Source organism: Crotalus tigris, unplaced genomic scaffold (genome assembly GCF_016545835.1).
Source record: "Crotalus tigris isolate CLP2741 ecotype Arizona unplaced genomic scaffold, ASM1654583v1 scf7180000024385.1074895, whole genome shotgun sequence".
Taxonomy (NCBI): Eukaryota; Metazoa; Chordata; class Lepidosauria; order Squamata; family Viperidae; genus Crotalus; species Crotalus tigris.
This window is the reverse complement of record NW_024100555.1, coordinates 279,455-302,969: the sequence shown is the minus strand read 5'-3', so window position 1 is coordinate 302,969 and position 23,515 is coordinate 279,455. Positions and strand designations below refer to the sequence as shown.

General features: G+C 38.8%; 1 protein-coding gene across 2 annotated transcripts in view; it reads right to left on the bottom strand.

Annotated features, from left to right (window-relative positions):
- Window positions 1-15,694: 15,694 nt before the first annotated feature.
- The window catches only part of PGM1 (phosphoglucomutase 1), a 35,559-nt gene continuing 27,738 nt past the window's right edge, over window positions 15,695-23,515 (bottom strand). The window contains exons 7-11 of one of the 2 annotated variants that reach the window (XM_039328948.1): window positions 23,121-23,236; window positions 21,392-21,527; window positions 18,566-18,749; window positions 17,435-17,569; window positions 15,695-16,335 (exon numbers count right to left, since the gene is read on the bottom strand). In XM_039328948.1, the coding sequence (XP_039184882.1) occupies window positions 16,246-16,335; window positions 17,435-17,569; window positions 18,566-18,749; window positions 21,392-21,527; window positions 23,121-23,236 (661 nt within the window). In that variant the 3' untranslated portion in view covers window positions 15,695-16,245. The remainder of the gene's footprint in view (window positions 16,336-17,434; window positions 17,570-18,565; window positions 18,750-21,391; window positions 21,528-23,120; window positions 23,237-23,515) is intronic. The other variant, XM_039328946.1, reaches the window with a different exon arrangement.

Here is a 23,515-nt window from a genome sequence, read left to right as displayed (position 1 = left end):
CCTAAAGTAATTATATATATTTTAAAGAAAAATGCAGGTAACGACATATCCAGTCACTATAGTCCAAATTTTTGTTCTGTTCTCTAAATGAAAGAGAAAAACATCAGCTCACTAGGTCGTATGGTATGAAATGAGAGGCCTATCAACCTCTTCCTGAGGTTTATGGGAATAGGAGAAAGCCTCTTCTATTAAAGAAATCATGTGGAAACAATGGAAGAAGTGTGTAATCTTAACGGCCTGATGTGATCATCTGAAATACCATCAAAACATAAAGTGGATTTTGCTGTGGTGAGATGCAGGCAGTCATCTGGTGAAGAAGCACTGTTGGCTTGTAAATGAGGAACAGAAGTAAGAGATGGAGAAAGGAAGGCTAAGTGTTTGTAATCCTTTATTCTCTTCTATTAATCCCCTTCCTGCCATTCCTCTTTGGAATATAAAAGGAGGTGATATCTCTTTCCATCTTCAGGTACATATATGTTGATTGTTTGACTAGAAACAAAGATTATGTGTTCTAAAGCATTTTGAAAAGATGTTTAATTTTTGGCCTGAAGGTCTACAACTCCCCTCTACTTACAAGCTGCAGCTGAAAAGTTCTGAAAACTGTGCATGCTTTGGAAGGAAACAAAAATGTTTTATAAATACACAGATGCTGGACTATCACTCCTTTCATTACCTTTTCACTATTTTAAAAAAGATTGTATTTTTGTCACTTTAGAACTGATGCAACATTTAAATGGAGGGGCAAATCTGTGCATGTTTTGGAAGGAAACAAAAATATTTTATAAATACACAGATGCTGGACTATCACTCCTCTCATTACCTTTTCACTATTTTAAAAAAGATTGTATTTTTGTCACTTTAGAACTGATGTGTTTTCAAACTCCCCAAACTTGCACACAGCTTATCTGAATTGTCTGTTCTTCAAAGATAGCTAAGGCACATCAAAAATGGAATGTATATTTACATACAATATGCATATGCTGATTAATAATTATTGCAGTTTAAATAGAAATATATATGACCATGTTTAAAATAACTGTACCCAGATGACTTGGCCAGACCCTATGCACTGAGGAGAAATTTCATGGCTTCCAGGCTCCGTTTTCACTTAATCCTTAAATTAGTCTTGTACTGAATATTGTACTACACGTTTAGAAGTATCAGCCAAATCTATGATGAACGTGCTCAGGAATTTCTTGGACACAACATGAGAAAAAGAATGGAGTCATACAAGACTCCAAAACCAAGACTGCCCAAGAGTTAAGCACTATGGAGAAGCAGAAATTAGCCATTCAAGGTGTCATCTAACCCATTCCATCCATTTCATGCAAAGCAGTTGCTAAATTGTTCTGCAAAGCTTCTGAGAATGGCAGACACCAACTCACCTGGAAAAGAGTGAGTTGGTCCTTGGTATCCTGCCTGGGTTACCATTAAGGAAGAGGCTAAGAGGATTATTTAAGATAACTGGAGCTCACACAATATAAGATCTCTCTTAGAAAGATTATTTCTGAAGGGCAGGCTGTTCGACCATTTTGTCTTCCTGGTCTGAGAAACCGTGGCACATAGGGTTTCTTCCAGCAAGGGCAATTTTTTTATGCAGTATGTGAGGGCTGTACTGCAGAAATACTTGTCTCACTATTGCAACCTCAGCAATGAGTTTAGCAGTAACTGGGCCCATATAAAACTGTAGTAGCCAAATCAAGAAGAATCTTGTTTAGAGGTGGACCAAGCAGGATATTCAGGAGCCAGTGTGGAGCAATGCTTCTATTTCAGGGTAGCTATAATTAAGTCTCATCATTGAGATTTACCCTTGCTTGGTCCTGACAGCTTCCGGGGTACTCAAACTAGAGGGTCTGCAACTAGGGGTCCTTAGTGAAGTACATGCAACAGGGAGTATCTGCTAGAGAAATCCTACAACTCAGAACTTGTCTGGAGGAAGGGGGGCTCTGAGCAGGTCCATACTGTAGTGTGCTTATTGCAGTACAGAAATAATATGTAGGAACTTTAGCCACCGCTCCAGCTATGCAGAAATCTCAAATTGAGCAAACTGGGGGCTCCCAATCTGTTAACATTCATATCCTTCATCCCCAGACAGTGAGGCCATAAATGCTGCTTAGCCTGAACCCTTTATGATTCTACTAACTTAATGAATTACGGTACCGTTGGAAAAAGTTGTTGCCTATTTTAGAGAAAAGGCTCAGAGCAATGCTTCTTACTCAATTTGGACAGCTTATCAAGAAGATAATCTTGATCAATCATAGCCATAATCAGTACTATTGAAAGTTGCTAAGCATTCAGGAAAAAAAAAATCAAAAGAACTACAAGTCTCCCATTTTCTGATAAAACTAATTCCACAAAGTGAGCAAGGCGGTGGTAGGGAGGGAATTATTTGTTTGCTTGTAGGAACTAAGGACTGAAATCTGATCGTAATTGCACAGTCATCATTCTCATCCTATATTTTACCTAGGAAAAGCATTTTAACAAATAAGGCTCTAAGTAAATGCCACTTGGGTTCAAACTCAGCTTCTTCAGGATCATGGTCATTTAAAAAAATATATCGGATTTACTCATTCAGGTTTTCAGGTTGTACTCACCTCTTAGGCTACGGTAGACATTAAGTCCCTCTCTAGATTTAATAAGTCTAAACAGATCTAACATCCTCAGACATCAACAAATGAAATATATCCAAAATAAGCAAACTGGAAAGGGCTACAAACACTTGCATTTGCCTGTCCAACTCATGATGAAAATGAACAGCTTTATCCCTAATTTCTTCTGCTGCTCTGCCACAGCATGTTCCTTAAGGTTTCTCCAGGTTTCTCAAAGGCCAGATAGAAAACAAGGTTCCACAGACAGGAACAGCTCTGTTGGGCAAGACTGAATGATGCAGTGATGGAGTGTATCATGTGCAATGAAATGTTCCATCTTTAGCAGGCTAAGTCCTGTAATGAATTCTCCCTGGGATGTTTTAGGGGCCTTCCTCTACTTGTATTACAGTAGCCTTCCTGCTTCTTCATTGTTTACATTTTAGGAGCTCACATATCTTATTCAACCAAAGGGGAAACTTAGAATAGCCATCTCAAGTCATTCAAGTGATCTTTCTATAGAAGTGACTATTAGAGCTTCAAAAGATAGGTCAGACACATCAGTGAGAAATCATCCAGACCCCTCAGAAACCCATTAGAATCCATTAACCGCCCTTACAGATTATTTTGCATTTGCAGCAAGGTAAAGTCACTGACTGTTTAAAAAGAAAGTGATCCAGCCAGGACAAGAGAGCTATTTAAGCCATGATGAAAGGCAGAAATATTCATTGGGCCATCTTCGCTACCATCACTGCCATCTCATTACATACAATATTGGTATAATTTTTTTTCTCTACTTTTGTCTCCATTGAAGTCAGTAGTCCCAATCAGGAGCCTATGGGAAAACCTGAAATATTAAAACAGCTTTTAACTGATTAGTTTTGCTGCCTTGGGTGAAAATTATTGATATACCTATTATTTCAAATATCAAATTAACTTCTAGTGGGCCCCATCTTTCGGAAGAGTCCAGAGAAGTTGCCTTCTGATGCCAAGCAAATAAATCAGAGGTCAAAAAAGTCAAGATGGTGGCTACAACAATATGATCACAGTTCCACCTGCTTTTTTTCTGTATATCATATGTCTGGACCATCAGGGTTGTCATTTTTTTTTTTTTTTACCTCTGTGAAAGGTATTCTTTCCAGAAAATCAAATCTACCTTGTGTTCTGGTTGATTTCTTACATCAGCATCCTGCATGGAAAAATCTCATGTTTGTCATAGTTATGAAACTCCTGATAATGTTACAGAATGTAGACGAAATTCTGCAAGTCAGTTTTCATAATGTAAGGAGGCTGAAAGAAAGTTTGGCTTTCTTAATTTTTATATCAGAGGATAAATTTGCAGCCTTGATTTTTTTCTAAAAAAAAATAAATCCTACCAACATTAAAATAAATAAATGCTTTGAAAGATAATTATATAGAAGAGATTAATATCAGTATATAAACAGACTTTTTAATCCTGTCTGCATTTATATAATTATCTTAAAATAAAGAACTACTAGCTTTATATTAACTTCAAAAGTTTTCACAGTTGTTTTTTCACCTTAACAGTTACACTGAATTGCTACCTACCTTAGGGAAACATGTAGGAAACAAGTCCTAAAAACTGAAAGGACATTTGTTAATTCTGAATATAGCTAGATTTTAGTTAATGTCAATAATTGGGACTAGAATTTATGACTTACGATGCAGTTTTAAAGCATGATGTCACATGACCACCTTGCTTAGTGACAGCAATTCTGGCTGTCACCATTGTCATCATTACTCCCAGGTGACTCACAAGCAGACTGGCGGGCAGGTGAGGGGCTGGGTGAAGGAGGGTGCACAGAGACCCCTCAAAATGCAGTCTGAGTGCAGCAGGATCAGGGGGAATACTGCTGCCAGGTAGATGAGGGTGTGCAATTGGCCAGCGAAGGATGGAGTGAGCATGGCAGGGACGAGGTGCCTGCTGAGGGGTGGGGAAGATTGCGAGAGGCTTACTTGAGTGACTTAAGACCTTCCTTGCTAGCTTTCCCTTTGACTTTGCTTGTAGAAAGTCAATAGGGAAGATTGCAAATGGTGACCATGTTACCCTGGGATGCCGCAACTGTCATAAGTGCAAGCCAGTTGCCAAGTACCCAGATTGCAACCATGTGAGCACAGGGGGGCTGAGATGGACAGAATTTCGAGGACCAAATATCATTCGTTCAACGCCACTGTAACTCATACAGTCACTGAGTAGTGGTCATTAAATGAAGACTCCTGCATTCAAAACAGAATAGAGTAAGAAAAGCCCTTTGGGATACCTGAAATGTATTCAAAGACACACTCCTTGCATAACTGGAAAGTAGCTTTTGAGCATGGTAAGCCAGCCACATTAGACAAATCACAGCTGTTCTGCTGTTTGGAAATACTTCTGAAATAAGTCTGAAATATAAAAGTACAGTATAGAGATCTTATATCTCTCTCTCAGTGGGAGCAGCAACAATGTTTACAGTTATTCCAAATGTTTGTATCTGTCAACCACTTCAGCACAATGGTGAAATAAGTTCTTTCCTCCTACAAGGAAGGAGAATTAAAAGCTCAGCGTTGTTTAGAAACGTGTTCTTTCATTTTGTGCCATGGGTTTTAAAAGTGGAGATTCTGAAAACGGCCATTATAAAACTTTCTTCTTTGAGGCCCTATAATTACAGAGAAGCATAATGCTTTTATCTTTATTGCATGGGTGGAGGGGGGGGGGAAGGGAATGTAAATTGGCATTCGTATTTTTCTGATTTCGCTCTGTTTTATGTCAGAGAAAAGATACCTAGGAAGCATTTGCAATTATGTAGGAACAATTTATGTGTTCCTTTCATTATAAAGTATATGTTGATGGTAAAGAAAGAGAAAAAGAAAAGAGAAAGGGATAGTATAGGTCAGTGGTGGTGAACCTATGGCACGGTGCCAGAGGCGGCACTCAGAGCCCTCTCTGTGGGCACGCGCGCCGTCGCCCCAGTCCTAGGCCTTCAGCTGGGTTTTATAAAACCTTTTTGCTTTAGGCCTCCACCACCGTGTGCAAAAAAAAAAAAAAAAAGGTTCAATCAGTCAATTTCAACTTCTCGTGGGAAAAAAAAAGATCTTGCAAAGTTGGAATTGATTGATTGAACTTTTTAGTCCCACCCAGTCTGCCGTTATCACTGAAGCCACACCCACACAATGGGCCATGCCCACACAATGGGCCACACCCACCCAGCACTTGACGATGCAGTTTGGGCACTCAGTCTCTAAAAGGTTCACCATCACTGGTATAGGGCAGAGGTCCCCAACCTGTTGGGCACCAGGGACTGATTCTGTGGAGAGAGGTTTTCTGCGGACCGAAGAGTGGGTGGTTTTGTGTGCTGCCTGCATCTCGCGGATGGGGCTTTGCTTATTTGTGTGGACCAGCTGCTGGCATGCCGTAGCCCTGGGGGTTAGGGACCTCTAGTATAGGGTACCCATGTTATCCTGGACTTGTTGTGCTCACTGATAGGTTAGGCGTGTCAATCTTTTAGCTTGCCTGGGTTGCATTGAGTAAACAGGAATTGTCTTGGCTTACATATAAAATATATAATATAGTTAATGTATATAAATAACAAAGGTCTTAATTTTTATATTTTTTATTATGATCTTGTGGTGCCTCATTACTAACTGCCCAGGACCACATGGAGCCCAGGAGTCGCAGGCTGGACATGCTTTAGATAGATCAATATGACCAAATAATTTCACTTCCCATTACAGCCAACCAGAGAGTACCCAGAACATTGTAGCCAACAGTTGCATTTTGAACAGTAAATCTGTAAGGCCATAAGGTAGGTTGGGCAAATTCAAACAAAACTCTTGTTTCAAAATTCTATTTAAAAAGCGCCTTTCCTACCATTTGCTAACATATGGGGGGGGGGGAATCTTCAACCATCTGTTCCTCAGATTGACACACTTGCTATTTTAATCTGGGAATCTCAGATATGCCCATTTGGTAGAATTTGTGTAACCTATCTTTTATTATGCTCAGATGAAAGCGTATTCTTCCTTCCTAAAAAAGAAGCTACCTATTTTGTAATTTTCTGAATGATTTTAAACTTTACTATTATCAACTCAGGTTCAAACTCAGCCTTAATCCAAGGAATTAAAGCAATTTATCCAGATGGACACAACTATAGTCTAATCAAATCCTCTGATAGGCTGAGGAACCCATGAGCACCCCAGAAGCTGCTGAACCACAAATCCTTCTACCTCTTTCCATTGGGTATCCTGATGGGACTTCTGGAGATTTGGTTGAACAACTAGGGAGTCACAAGTTGCCAATTTATGCTCTCAATTAAATGAATTATAAAATAGATAATAAAAAACTGTAAAATGGGAAAGGTTTTGTCTTGTTTTGCATTATTGCTAAGTTTGACTTTATATATATCTCCAATAAAGCAAAACAACACACACACTTTAAATTTATGGAATAACAATTAAAGTTGACATCATGAGATGCACACATTCAGAACAGTCACTACAGGAACATCAAGGAATATTATTCCATGAGATGAATACTGTATTTAACCATCTTTCAAAAAGGTTATTAATCAAGAAGCTGGTTAAGCAGTCCATCTTCATGGAATCTATAACTCATAGTTTTATTATTACGTAGGTCCATGTTTTAATTAATCAGCTTAGAAAGGAAGAGGTATAGAAAGGCAAATGACTTTACAAGGTGTTGCAATCTTTCAGCTGTTTAAGTCCAGAAGTCACAAGCATTAGACCAAGCTACACAAAGAGGGAAAGGAATACAACTGCAAATTTCACAACATCTGGATCCAATCTGATGCTGGTAGGATGAGCAACAGCCACGAGGAAGAGAAAGTGTGGGAGGAATAGCTCAGGCAACTGCTCTTTTGCCCTTGGATATTAGGCCTCTGTGAAAATATTTACTGTTATCTTTGTCCAATGTGAGATTTAGTGTATCATAAGGCTTAAGGACCATGCTATCCATCAATCCACAAATATGCAAATTTAACCCAATACATGCAAATATTATGATGGATTTAAAACAAGGCATCTAGAAATTGTGGTGGTAGCTGTAACTTAGAATTACCCATTGTCTACCAGCTTTTCTCACGTTTTCCTTTCCTTCCATTTACATCGCAAAATTGGAAATCCTGAACCAGGCTGACCATTTATGACAATAACAGATAGGAAGGATTCTGAAATATGCCTTTTTTTTTCTTCCCTGTCCTTGAAGAGACAAATACAGTATGATAGTAATGTTCTGGTGATTCTAGGACAAGAAATAGAGCACTCTGAGCATATTACTACATATTTAAAACTTGTCTGCTGTCTTTTTATGTATATGTAGTTGTTGTGCATCTCCAAGGCAGGACAGATTTAAGCATCCACTTTTTCAGAGGTGGTGGACCAGCATTCCCCAGTAGATGATAAAATGCTGTCTCAGATGATGAAGTGGAAGTCCAATACACAGTCCTAGCACAGGATGGTGGCTGGAGGAAAACAATGAGCAAGTGCTATGCCAGCACTTTGTGTCTGATGGATTGGACTTCATGGGCACTTGGATTGATTCATAAGGCTGGAAGAACCTTGGACGTCTTCTAATCCAACTCCCTGTCCAAGGCAGGAATCCTCATGTCAGGGTTTCCCAACCTTTCCGTCTTTGTGGACCAGTCAGGGGGGGAGGGCGTGGTTTTGCATGAGTGGCAAGCACATATGCTTGCTGCTCACACAAATGGAGCATGTGTGCATGTGCTTGCCCCATATTTGTATAAGTAAGGATGTGTGCACACGTGCACTTGCCCATCCCTTCCGCAGCCTGGTTCTGAACAGCTCAAGGCCCGGTAGTGGGCAATGACCCTGGGGTTGGGGACCTCTGTCTTCTGCCATTCCAGACAAATGGTTGTCCAATCTTTTCTCCAATTCCAGCAATGGAGCACCCATAACTCCGGGAGATAAGCTATTCCATTTATTAATTGTTCTCACCACCAGAAATTCCCTTATTTCCAGGTTGGATCTCCCTCTGATGAGCTACTACCCATTCTTCTTCTGCCTTCAGGTGCTATGTAGAATTAATTAATATGCTCTTCCCTATGACAGCCCTTCAAGTATTGATTGGAAGACTGATACAAGTCAAGTCAGCTTGATTGGATTCCCATAAATTGCCAGCAATACTAACCCCATGTCATGGTTCCGACAGATGAAACTCTTCAAAAGAACTCTGAGGCATTGTTTACCTTAAAGAATCTTTTATTCGAGAAACAAAGTATTGGCACTACATAGTTGAAACCAGAAACTAAATGCTCCTCCTCTGGATACAAAGTAACAAAGTGCAATTCCTTCCTCCAATAAACAGTCATAAATCACATTCCCCAATTAGCTTGAAGTGGGGACTTTCTCCCCAGCTCCCCAGCCTGCCAAAACACTATCAGCTCTGGGCCCAATGTCCTTGGGTTCCCACAATTAAGTTATTATTGTTATGACTAGCTAAACTCTCATCCCTATTTCCCCTCCCAGCAGCAACTAATTCTAAAAGCAACAGAGAAAATGGCTGTATTGCCAGCTGTTGTCAAAGCAAGAACATCCAATGTTAGTAGTGTTGACACCCAATGGCTATAATAAAGCCCCAAAAATGTGAGCTATTTGCTGGTAATACATATCCAGTAAAGTTATCTACTGTTCATGGGGGGATTGCTAAATGATGATGTGTCACAGTATTTCAAAAAAAGCATGTGATGTACTGAACATACAGCTGTTTTTGACCAATATCTGCCTGTAACTATCTTTCCCACTCTATTCAGGCATGTAGACCAACTGATCTCAATTGCCATTATCAGCTGAAACACAAAAGACAAATTCTTGTCTTCTTACAATACTCTCTTCCCCCACACTGTATCCTCTGAAAAGAAGACAAAATAGATTTTCTAGGTTGATTTTCTTCTCAATATTGCTGCAACATGAACAGAAGAAAAGCAGAGTAAAGGAAAGGGGATCCTTAACAGGGAAAATAAATAAAAGCAGCATTCATCATCCAAGTATATAAAGATTGAAAAGAAGCACAGGAAGTCTGAAAAGCATATTGGTACAAACATAAAAAGGGAAGAGTTTTGATCATGCCATTGCAGCCACCAGCTTTATATTTTTGATCCCCGCCCAAAAGAATACTCCTGCTGGGAAAACAGTTTCATACAGACCACTAAAATCATATCTGATCTTCTCGCAATACTTAAAGAGAGCAAATAAAAGTGCTGCCAAATAGATGTTACTAATGCTACTAATAATAAGTGGCTCTTACTCAATTTGTTCCATTTTTCCATCTTTCCAAATTAATTGGGAGAGATGCCAATCTTAGAAAATCAAGAGAAAGGAGATGAGTACATGAGAGCCTGGACTTCCCATGTAATGCCAAGAATAAACCTGAGCAATTGCACATGTAAATGTGACCATGAAGGGAATCAGAGGGCTGCTTGGATGGTTGCAAGGTTTCCTTTGCATTGCATTCCTTTGGGCCAAGGTTGAAGTTTGTCTTTACCCTGTTTTCAGAACGCGTTTATATTTAGCTGTAAGGAGCCACGTGTTTAGTCAGCCACATCTGTAACCATCTGCAGTGATGCCAAAATGATTAAACACGCATGTCATCACATAAATGCTACACTTATGAAACAGCATTTCAATTCTTAATACATGTACGTAGGTCATGGCTTTCACATTAGGCCATGGTTCCCCCTTTTTCACAGACAATTATGACTGTTGTTAAACTACAGACCAGAAGCATCTTTGGCTGGTCAGTAGCTAAAATACTTTTATTTTCAAAATTGTACAAAAATTGTCTCTACCCAATTGACAAACGAACTGCATAGACTATTCAGGTACTCATTGGCCTTAATTGTTGAAAATAATAACTACAATAAAGCAGTGTTTTGGATCCCAGGCAGCAATTGAAAAAATAACATTGTATGTATACAATCCCCACTCCCGCCCCACTTCCTTCCAAATTCTCTTTCTTTAGCGATGTCAGTTTTCACAAAATCTATTAAGTCTCTAGATTGAATTCAACAGTGGCACATTCAGATTTTTAATAGGTAATGTTTTAAGAAAATATCTGCAGTTTAACCTAAATGTAAATTTTAACGCTTTTAAACTAAAAAATAAATTTCTGTCAAGGAATGATTTGCGATGGGTTGTTTTTTTTTTTTACATCAAAGCTTTGAATTCATTGTTACAGAATAACAGAACTGAATCCATGACAATGTGAGCTGGTTTAGTCTAGAGATAAACTCTTAAAACAAAGCAACAATTTCAAGGAGAGTAGGAATGCAGTCTTAACAGGCAGTAATGCCCTAGTCTTCATCTGCTTGGACCAGTGATGGCAAACCTATGACACACATGTCAAAGGTGACATGCCACATTTTGGATGCCAAGCCAGCTTTCACCAACACCTGACAACCATTTGTGAAAGCACTCCCCATTTTTCTGCAATTTTTCAGACAATAGGGTGTGCTGTCACGCAGCCTCCAAAAATTGTGCAAGAATGGGGTGTGCTTTCATACCGTTTTCTGAGGCTGCAGAGGCCACAGAAGAATATCCTCTGAAGCCCCTTCAAGAGCGAAGGCCTTGCACAAACCTGAACTACCTTGGCTAGGCCACAGAGGACCAGAAATTGCCCCAAAGGTAAGCAGTGCGTGGCAGATCCTCGGGGTCATGCATGATTGGCCTTTTTTTTTAATCAATATGTAAAGAATTGTTTCTCTTTTGTTGGAAGAGTAACATGCAGCACAGTCAAGTTAGGCAGTTTCTCAATTTTTGACAAGCTGAGTCCGAAAGGTTTGTCATCAATGGCTTAAGATCAGGGGTCCTCAACCTTGACAACTTTAAGACCTGTGAACTTCAACTCCCAGCTCTGCTGGCTGGGGAATTCTGGGAGTTGAAGTCCACAGGTCTTAAAGTTGCCAACGTTGGGGACCCCTGGCTTAGACAATGTCAGTCATGACTGTACAACACTAGACATCAGAATACCTGTAGGTGTCAGCAAGTCTAAGCCTCGTCCAGGATAAACACCTTGCTAGAATGAAGCCAGTAGGATATACAATGGCACACAGGTTAGGTTTTGTGCTTCCTTTTTAAATATTAATAGAGGTTGATCCTGAACAACACTAGAACAAAGATCCTGAAGTCTGTTTTAGAGTGAGAGTGCAGTTCTTGGTCTAAAATTCTCTACAAGCAGATCCTGACGAAGGTGAACTTCATCAGGAACTCCGTTTGTGAACTTTGTTGGAAGAACAAAAAAAGGAAGAAGTACTTTTAAAAGGATTTGAAAAGAATTGCAGGTAGTTTTTGACTTACGACAGTTCGGTTAGTGACTGTTCAAAGTTTACAACAGCACTGAAAAAAGTGACTTTAAGACCGTTTTTCACACCTTCAAGAGTGGCAGCATCCCCATCGTCATGTGATCAAAATTGAGATGCTTGGCAACTGACTCACAGTTATGACGGTTGCAGTATCTCAGAATCATGTGATCCCCTTTTTGCCACCTTCCGACAAGCAAAATCAATGGGGAAGCCAGATTCACTTAACGATCGTGAAACTAACTTTAACAACTGCAGTGATTCACTTAACAACTATGGCAAGTAAAATGGGGCAAAACTCAATGAACAGATGTCTCACTTAACAACAGAAATGTTGGGCTCAATTGTGGTCGTAAATCAAGGACTACCTGTGACAAAAGGACAATAAGACGAAACAAAACTGTTATAGAGAAGAAGAAACAGGAAAGAAAAAAAAGCGACTTCACATTCTTTAAACTGCTTCTGCTCACTGACCAGCCATTGTTCACCTAAAAATTCTCTTGTGCTTTTGGGAAGGATCAACACAGAAACAAAGTGACTTAAGATTATTGTCCTGCTCATCACCAAAACTCTAAATGCAGGACGCTTAACATAGAAGTTCTACAAGGACCACAGTGGCCTCTGCAGGTTATAAATGAATCTGCAGGTTTTTCCTGGAAAGGACTACAATTAGGAGACTAAACTATTAATCTTTTCCTAGAGGAGGATAGAGGAAGGGAGTGGTTCTTAAGCTGGAATCATGATACTATGTTCTGCTTCCAATTTATTTCATTCATGTGAATACTGTATGCTAGAATGATTTTAAGTAATTCAGGACACACACAAAAAATAAAATAAAGATGAATACATCAGTATTAAGTAATGTGCTTGTCATTATCCGATCAGGAAATAATTTATACAAATAAAGGTTATCCAAATATATTTAAGGACAAGAGAACGTTGCAAAATTATTCCTGTCAACACTTGGAACATTATAAGAATTCCTTTCAACCAGGCATATAATCCTAACCTAAATTAGAATGAAGTCACAGCATAAAGATGTTTAGAATTGGTCGGTAGGTGACCCACACAAATTTAACATTTTGATCGAAAGTTTTAAATAACTTTTAAAAGAATATTCCCCAAATGTTTCATATGATGCAACTACCTAGGTAAATGCTTGTTTGTTAAGGAATTGCAACTTCCATTATTAGTAGTCAGAATAAAGTGAGATAAATATTACCATTTATTATTAAGTTTGAACATGTCACTAAATAAAAATGAAAGGAATGATTCTGCTCCTTTGCAGGACTTAGAAAACCATGGATAATTATTTTAGACTGCACATTGCACCATTGGGGAAAGATTCCTAAAAGAAATTTGAAGGCCTCATTGTGTACTCCATCTGTTTTACATGCGTTATTTCAATGAATTACCAGTGGTTACAAAAAAAGGCAATTGCTCCAGTAGACTTCATGAACAGAAGTAGTTTCCAAATGATAAGAATGGTTAATATTAATAATGCTAAGAATTGTAGAAGAACAGTGTTTATTAGACTCCTGCTAATACTATCAAATCAAATCAAGCTTTTATTATGGCCCTAGACCAACATAACCTATTAATATTAAAGCACACAAGCAACTTGATTGTCAGATCTATTCAAATCTTAAAGATCCACTTTTGTCTATATTTAACTTGGTTTGTACTTTGAACAAAATGTTGAGATAGGAAGGGATGTGTAAATTGCATTGAATATACTGTAGCTTAGCTATACTGGTCTATGATCATAATAAAGATTTGATTTGATTTCTATGTAGCTTAGTAAGAAGATAAAATACCAGAGACCCTTTAAAATGTTATATTGAAATAATATTACTGTATGGCATCTATATAGCAGGTATATATTTCCATAGTTGGGAATATAAACATAAGAAAAATTGAAAAAGGAAAATGACAACTTATAGATTTAACTTGTGCCTATTTTCATGTGGAGATGGGAGGTTCTATAAACACACACACACACATACACAAAATACATGTACTTATTTAAATAATCTCTTAGGGCTAGCAAATGTAACATCTTTTGTCCAACCATCAATTGACATGAAAAGGATAATCCTTTGCACATAAGAAATGACAGGTTGCATTGTAAAAATAGAAAACTTCTCCGATATATATATATCTATAACAAATCCTTTATAATGCCATAGCTTAAGCATTAAATTCCAAAAGGCATTTCATTGTCAGAATCAATGAAACGAGATTTAACAAACAGCCATGCTCTTATTATTATATAATATTACTAATCACTACTATATGATTTTGCATTCAATAGCAACTGCTGTTTAAGTACAAAACCAAGCATCTGAGCATTGAGAGTAGCGATTTCTATGCAACCTGATGTTTCACTCACACAATTTGTATTTTATTATTATAATTATGTATTTGTTATATTTATCTCACACTTTCTCTACAAACTGGCTTCTACAGGTAGTCCTTACATAACAATTGCCCCGTTTAGTGACAGTTCAAAGTCATAGTGCTGGAGAAGCAACTTTTGGACCAGTCCTCTCACTTATGATTGTCACAGTATCCCTGCAGTGACATGATGGAGATTCAAGTGCTTCATAGCTGACAGGCATTTACAACTGTCACAGCATCCTGTGGCCATACAATCACCATTTGAATGTTTCACAGTTGGCTTCCGACAAGTCAATGGAGAAGCTGGCAGTAAAATCTCAAGTCACAATCAATGTGACATCTCATTTAATAACAGTGGATGATTTGCTTAACAGTCATGGTGGAAGTGAGATTGTAAGTTGTTGTCATGTGATGTCTGGCTTAATGACTGGGTCACTTAACAACAGAGCTGCTAATCCCAATTACGGTCATTAAGTGAGGACTACCCTTATAAAGATCTCCCTACCTCTTATCTTAGCACAACTGAATGAGAAAAGTTGGGTTGAGAGACAAGGACCAGCCCAAAGTTATCTTGGGAGCTTCTCTGCCTGAGTATAACTAGATCCTGGGTCTCCCCACTCCTAGTCCAACATCTTAACTACTCACCACATAAGCTCTTAGTTAATTGTCTCATTTGGATGCTGGACAGGGTTCATCTATGTGTGTATTTGGGCAACACATTGCACTAATTCAGCTCAATTCAGCTGTAACTTTACCAAGACCACAAAAGTGCCAAAGGTGCTTTTTGAAAAAGCACTTTTGGGACAACCCCGACCTGGATGACTGAGAATCTCCATAGACACAAGAGTACCAGTTTACCAGTGCTTTCATTCTCTGCCTACTAAGGACAATTTCACAAAGGTTTCCTGTCCTTTGGATAATTCTGCAAAATTCCCTCCGGAAAAAGAGAAAGGGTGGGAGGAGAAGCCAAAGCTGAACATGTGTAAGTGTGGAGGAAATGAGAACCTGCATCACTATCTGGTGGGAACTATCTGAACAGTAAAAGGATATGAGAAGTACAAAATAATGGGAGTTGAAGAATAACTATATCTCTACATATAATCTCATCCAGTAAAAAACAAAGGTCAAAATTATGAGATTGCAGGCTGGGACATGCATGTGGAGATACGTGTGTTTTTCCTTACATTTTTTTGTGGAAGCCAAGCCCATGTTAGGTATGTTGTAAATAATAACATGACAAGCAATGGCAATGCATGAGATGAATATGCAGACTGAAAAAAAAATAAACATCTCTAGCTTTTTGCTCTACTTGCAGCCGTCATTTTTCATAAAGATCCTGGTTGTATATGCGCAATCCATAATTCCATTTTTGAAAATTGAACTCGTTCAAGTTGCACTGCTTTATTTAATTTAATATGATTAATTTTGTCCAGGAGACACAGTGGAATATTTGTACAGCAAATCATAGGTATTCATTTCAGGGGGATCAATTCACAGTGATTGCAATTTTAGAGGCACAAAACTTAAAAAGTCTGCATGTTGCCCACAAATGTATGGATATATACCCACATACATATTACACACCCGAATTGTGTGCTGAGGCAGTTTGGATCACACCTGATAAAGTTATATTGTTATTTAGTCCTGCTGTTTTTATACAGTAATCTTTTCCATGGTTACTTAAAACAAAAGGCAACACAGACTGGTAATAGATAATGTTAAAAAGGCAATGAATATCAGCATACACTTAGTGTAAACTTGTAATATCATGTCTACCCTTTTAGCAGATTGTAATGCTTTTGGATACAGTGTTAAGGTGGGGAGAGGGAGAGAATGGAGATAATTGATCGCTGGGGGTAAGATTAGCAAATTCCGATGGGGAGCAGCCATGTACCCAAATCGTTTCTGTTCAGATGTCTTCAAGCATTACATTATGTAATGACGGTGGGGCCTGTGCGGCCAGTTCTCTCATGAAGCTGGGAAAGGCTCAGTGAAATAGAGATGAGAGGAGCCAACATGACCTACCAAAAAGAAAGAGAAAGAAAGGAAAATGAAGAGGAACAACAGTCACCAGCTTTTGGAAACCAGTGTCAGGTTCAAGAAGTCAGAAACAAGGGTAGAGTTCAAAGGCACTACGAGTGTATTTCATGCTATCTATATATAAGACTCTGAATAACTAACGATCAAGTTAAATTGGCGCTAGTTAAGAGTCAATGGACTTGCGAGGGGGGGGGGCTGGACTTGGGTCTCTGATGCCGGCATATAGACTCCAAATTGATCATGTATTTAAGTCTGCCCTCAGGCTCAGTCTGGTCATCTCTCTGCTATTCTCCAGAATTCTTAAGAATTTGCCATGTGCAGAAGGATCAAACTAAGATTCTAGAAACCTGCATGGACACAGTCACATTGGGATGTCTGCTGGGTGTGGTCAAATATGACAGCCATGACTTAATCAAAGCTTCTTTTTTTCAAAAATGAGCATCGAACAACATCATGGCTGTTACCTTGACATTTCTGACCAGATCCTGCAGACGCCCAGCCAACACTTCTGCATAGTTTTAATTCAGTAAACAAGTTCCAAATTCTCTATGAAACAAGAACCCTAGAAGTGGTAATCTTGAAGTCTTAGAATCAGAGATAGAAAAGCCTTTAATATTTCATATAACCCACAAAGCCAAATGAGTCCTTTATTTTTCTTCCTAGTTTCTCTCTGGTTTCCCACAAGTATAGGATCCATTTTTTTGGAGTATTGATCCATTGGTTGTGACAGGAATGTTTACAAATTAGAATTACTGCATCAGTACACCAATAAATCTATGACCTAATAATTTAAGTAACATAGACTCCTGACTCTGATACTAATGGCATTTACAGTGGTTTTACATGCATGAAAAAGATTATCTAGGGCAGTGGTTCTCAACCTTTTTAATGCCGCGACCCCCAACCGGTCATAAGTCAAGGACTACTCAACCGGTCGTAAGTCAAGGACTACTCAACTGGTGCAGCACCATTTGCAGAATGGGACTTTTGGCGGGCTCAGCAGGGCAGAGACAGCCTGGACAATTCCTATTGGCTTTTGAAAGCCAACAGAATTAGACACAGCTTGACAATTCAAGCTACCTGTGGATCCTGATATATTTTTGGTGCGTCTTTTTCATAGCTGTCAATATATAGTCGCACAGTTGCTCCAGCACTTCCTGTGCCACTAAGTCTGAAAATGATGCGAGAACCATCAGAAAAGATGAGCCGCAAACCCTGAAAAAAAAGAAAGAAAGAAAGAAAAAGAATTTCAGGTCTCTTGAAATCTATTCTATAAAAGACTACTTGACTTTCATTGACTGCTATTATATGGCAATCTTAATAATATGCCTGAAAAGAAAAGATGAGCTCCTAATTTTTACTTTGCTATGCAGAGCTCAAAGTGCTTCAAAACATGTAGGAATTAAACATTAATTTATGTATTTTATATGCCATTCTTTCCTAAATAAGTTACATTTCTTAAGTATCTTTACATGTTTTGATCAAACTAGTTGGGTAAGCATAGGATCCTGACAATGATAGATATATTTTATCTTGGCCATATCCTTTCAGAATAAGCCAAGGCTAGCCAAGCTTTAATTAAAATAAGCATTAGAACCAGAATCACAGCAAAGAAAATGTTCCTGTTATTGCTAGGATTTCGATAACATCTCCCTTAGGTTGAGTTCAGGTCCGGCTGTCAACATCAAGGTGTTGATGGCAACAGTATGGATCTGTCTGCATTTGCCTTTTTTCCAACCCCCAGTCGAGTCTATAGACTGGAATCTCATATTGATAGTTCAACTTTGTTAGTTTTTTCAATATCAGCCAAGGTCAACTAGATACTAATAAATAATGAATATGAAAAGATTGTAAGTTATGATTTGTTTTGCTAAATTACTGCTATCAATAGTGACATGTATAGAAAGCTATTTATTAGTAAACATTTATTAATTTCTAAACACCCAAAAAAATTATCAGTGCTTCTACTACGTTGCAAATCATCATCATCATCGCTGTCATCCACCTGAATTCTTTAAGCAGGTAAGAAATCCAAGTAAAAACTCTTTTTACTTTTAATGCAACTGCAAATAAAAATAACTTGACCAGTGAATTTTGTTTAATTTTTACTAGACTATGCATAAGGCTAACAGTAACATCATTAAATATACTGATAAAAGAAGAACAACTGCTCCCAGATATCAAAGCTTCAAGTTTAAACATTTTCCCAACCTGATTCCTTGAAATGCTTCCATCTACAGGATCGCTGTATTCAAAATTATCAGCTTTTTCTACAACGTATGATTTGTCACCAGCTGATAAGGTCTTGCCCACAAAGGACCGGTCAAAGAACAGAGTCTCTAGATCTTTCATCATCCGGTTAGCACCATCAGCATCCACCTCTTCATAGTCATATCTAGGAATAGTCAGGAAATTTTGATCATAGAAATGCAGACTGCAACTAGCCCTCCAATCCCCTGTTTTGTTTTAGAACTTTGTATGCAATCATTTATTCCCCTTTTCAGGCAGAAAAAAGAAGAGCAAGGATGCTGGAGACCAATGTCATAAATCAAGCCTTAATTAGCATTATTTAAAATAAATGGTAGAACTGTATTTCTCTTTTTTTCCTACCCACTGGCATTTCTCTCTTGGCAAACTGGTGTTTAGCTGTTGCTGTGTTCCAAGGTCTTGGATATTTATTTATTAAATTTAGAGTCACGTGTGACTATTTTCTGAGAAAAGATAGCATACGCAAACACTCATATACATACACACAACACACACACGTGTATCTGTATGTATGTGCGTATATTTTAATTAACTAATTATATAGCCTGAACAATTCTAAAACAATTAAAACATTTGAAAACAGTACAAGAATGAATATACACAGCATCTGAGATAATTATCAGTATAATTGTTAGTACAGCTAAAAAACAGTGTCCTTGAAACATTCGGGACTCCATGTCTGGACACTAGCCAAACTTTTAAAGCCCTGCAAAAGCCCAACTGGGTTGGGGCCATACAGTCTCTGAAGGAAAGATGTCCCAAAGGGCAGGGGCTACAGCAGCAAAAGCATGTCTCCTGGTCTCTGCCAGCCAACATTCTTATTGAACTAAATTTCCTGGCCATTCCGGTCAATTTTATTTATAACTCTTATACTCAGACTCAAAAGACTCTCAATTTCCTCAAGCATAAACAAATTTTGTCATGCCAATATGTACAATAGGCAACAATTCACTTACTTAAATTAATTCATAAACATTAGTTTTATGTATGCCATATGTCAGTGATGGCGAACCTTTTAGAGACCGAGTGCCCAAAAACTGGTCCCACCCGCTCCACCCCTGCCTGCCCCTGCTCCGCCCCCACCCCGCCTGCCCGCAGGGCCACTCACCACCTCCAGGGCCCACCACAGATCGCCCAGGCAGCCCAGCAGCACTATGGTGGTCAAGCCCTCTGCCCGCGTGCTGCAGCTTCAACTGTGCATGGGGTGTGAGGGCAGAGTCTTGTCTACGCTGCCTGGCTGCCATGTCCTTGGCTGCGCTGCTCTGCGTGGGCCATGCTCAGGGGCGACTCTCCTTCAGGGGGGCTGCTGGAGAGGAGGGGGTCACGGGGGGAGGTGAGGCTAGGGCAACAGCATGTATGCCCCCAGAGAGGCTCCGAGTGCCGCCTCTGGCACCCGTGCCATAGGTTCGCCACCACTGCCATATGTTTTACATCCTAGTAATAAAGACTGTAGTAAAATATCTATCTATCTATCTATCTATCTATCTATCTATCTATCTATCTATCTATCTATGTAGGTCTTTGGTTATTCGGGTTTTCTCCCGCGTAAAATTGGAAGTTATAAAAGTTGGCATTTTATATATATATAATGCCAACTTTTAGCATGTAATTGGGAAAGCCTTTTCCAAGCTGAGCTTGACTGCAAGTGAGAAGTATGGGTACTTCTATATAATTTTCAGTAAGAAGAAGCAATAAGACACGCTTTGCTGTTGCATTCTTCCAGGCGATTTCAGCTTCCCATTTTGGGCTCTAGCCCTGGGATTCCTTAGTGGTCTCTTCTTCATATACCACACAAGACTCACCCCGTTTAGTTCCCTATGTAAGATGAGATCAGTGAGGCACTGTAACCTGCTGAGATAAGCGCTACATTCATAAGTCATAAATATAGCCATGGTATGAGCAACATTAAGAAGCTAAGGAAGTTTAAGAAAGTGAATCCATGGTGAGAGATAAAATCCACATTTAGAGACCCCTTCACCTACATTACTTCTAAGTGAGAGGGAACCCTTGGAACTAATCAATGAAAGTATTGGATATGCTGTTTTTAAAAAATCTCTCACTCTGCAGACGTGTCTCTGAAGCAGCCCAGAAAATACAGCAGCAACAAAGGTGATACCTATGGGAGGAGAATGCTGAACACATAGGCCAAAACCAGACACATTGTACTTCCTAAACTAGTCACACTGAAATAGTAGAATACAGCCCCAAGAGTTACATGGTAAATTCTCACTCCCACAAACCATGTATCTTCTTTACTCAGAAGTTACATACGACTGCCAACTTCTACAAAGACAGTGCACAATTTTGTAATATCATCATAGGGTTGTAGTAGGTGGAAATCAATGTAAAGCAGCGGTGGGCAACTATGGACCCTTTATGACCTGTGGGCTTCAACTCCAGAATTCCTGAGCCATCCCAATAATGGGGCAATTAAGAAAATCATGTTATGCATTTTGCAATGTGAGATTTTTGCAGTTTTTTAAAATTACACATCCAACAGTTCTAGATACAAATTAGAAATCCACAGAAGGTAGAAGAAAAGCAGGTCCAGTATACTGGGGGAACATGAAACATCACACGTCTATATCGCTAGTTTAGAATCTTACCTTTCAAACAGCAAATTCTACATTCATTTTACATAACAGAGTTTTAAAACAGAATTCTTGACTCCCAAGAATGTCTGTTCTTTAATTGTATTATTTCATGAAAGCTGAACAATGATTTTTATCTATTCTAATTAATCACATCTCAAATCTATGAAATTACTACCTTGTGAAGAAATTCCGCCCATAATGTTGCCAATGATCTTTCAGGATTGATTCCACACTCTGCTTTCGGGTAGCTATAATTGACAGCCATGCCAAGACAGCCCAGAGGCCATCTTTTTCACGAATATGATCCGACCCTGCAGCACAGACAGATAAACAGCATATAAATGGGACCAATCCTTCACCTTCATGAAGAATGATGGAACAGACCAGGATTGGGTAACCTGTGGCCCACCAGGTAGGTGGCTCACTAGGTATGGACCATCTTTAAATTACTGAGTGACACAGGGACAACTTATCTGTGGGACACCTCTTCCTAAAGTTAATGTGCCTGTTCCATTAGATCAGTGTTTCTCAACCTTGACAATTTTAAGGCATGTGGACTTCAACTCCCAGAATTCCACAGCCAGCAATGCTGGCTGTGGAATTCTGGGAGTTGAAGTCCACATGCCTTAAAATTGTCAAGGTTGAGAAACACTGCATTAGATCTAACAGAGTGGATGTGATCTACGTCCCTTCTGTCAAATGTTGCCATATAGTTGGATCTAGGCAGTGTACCTTTTCCATAGCTGTTCCTTCCCCTAAGAACTGGAAAGACTCGTGGCCTTCTGAGAAGACATCAAGACCCGTTGTTTCCCACAAGACTTAGGGTGAAATGAGGCTGAAGTCCGGAAAGATTATATTTTGATACCAGGAATTTTCCATATTGACTTTTATGTTTTTATAGTGGTTTGTGAGCCACCCGGAGTTATGTTGCATAAGATGGGGGATAATATATTGTACATCTTGTAAATAAACACATGTTAGGCTTGTCTTTCTCCACATTTGAAACAGAATGACACCATCACCACCACCCGAAATCTAGGAACATAGATACAAGTGGCAGAGGTTGCTGCAGAAAAAAATGCAGACAAATAGAAAATCTAGCTATGTAATGTTTCACTAACCAATGTCAAATGTATGATTAGAATATGGGAACTAGTATTTTGCAGATTTTATACCTTATTTGCTATTACCAAGAATTCAGCTGTCACAGGAACAAATTAGTTCACTTAGAATTATTATTCCACAGGAACATCTTTAATCTAAATTCTGTTGATGGGGTAAAACAGATTTGAGTCCATTATTCTCAGCCCACCACTTTATCTTACTTCACAGGTAGTGGCTAAATTCATCTGTCAAACTAAGCTAAGGCTGAACAACTTATGTTGGCTTGAGGGCCACACCAGGCTTTGAGTGGCATGTCAAGGGCTACACTCTCTAAAGCAGTAGGAATAAGGACCAATTGGGAAGCGGTAGGGGGACATCAAGGGGTAAAAGCAGTGTTTGGCAGTGCTTAGCACATTTATAATGTCTTTTAACATTTTGGAGTCCACCAATCTAGGGATCGCAAAATGGAGTTGCATTTTACTTCTAAGCCATGCTTTTCAAACTTTACAGTAAGCTGTGGCTTGCAATAATACCAGTTTGTTGTACAAGTCATGTCTAGTTTCAGATAGAATGCAAAAGCACATAATAAGCTTCATAAAAAAACACTGACTGAATTTACCTGTCACCAGGTTGATAAACCAAAGGAACTAAAGTTGGACTTCTTGTAATGTGTAAACCTAGCCACTATTACATGAATGTGCTCTCTGTTGGCCTTAAAAGTCTAGAGTTCTTGTTTGGGGAAGAAATGTGAGGTACTAATGCTGTAACAAAAATAATTAATAGTAGGAATGTTTACGTACCAGTACCAAAACTCTCCTCTCCACACAGAGAGAGTTTGTTTGCATCCATCAGATTTCCAAAGAACTTCCAACCTGTTGGAGTTTCGTATAAAGCAATCTTTGTATCCTTGGCCACCCTTCAAAAGACAGGAATAATAGCACCGTTTTTGACGAATAACTTACTGTAGAAATACAGGAACTATTATTGGGCAACTTATTTAATAAGCAAGATCACAAATCCCATTTTAGAAGTCATTCCTTTCATATTTATTGTACTTAGTCATTAGGTAGCTGGCATTAAGCTGAATGTAATTACATTTCAACTTTTAAAGCACACTACTGAGGGAAACTTCATTTCAAAGAATGCTGTAACCATTTATCTACACTTCAAGAACAGCAGCTACATTGAAATTGGA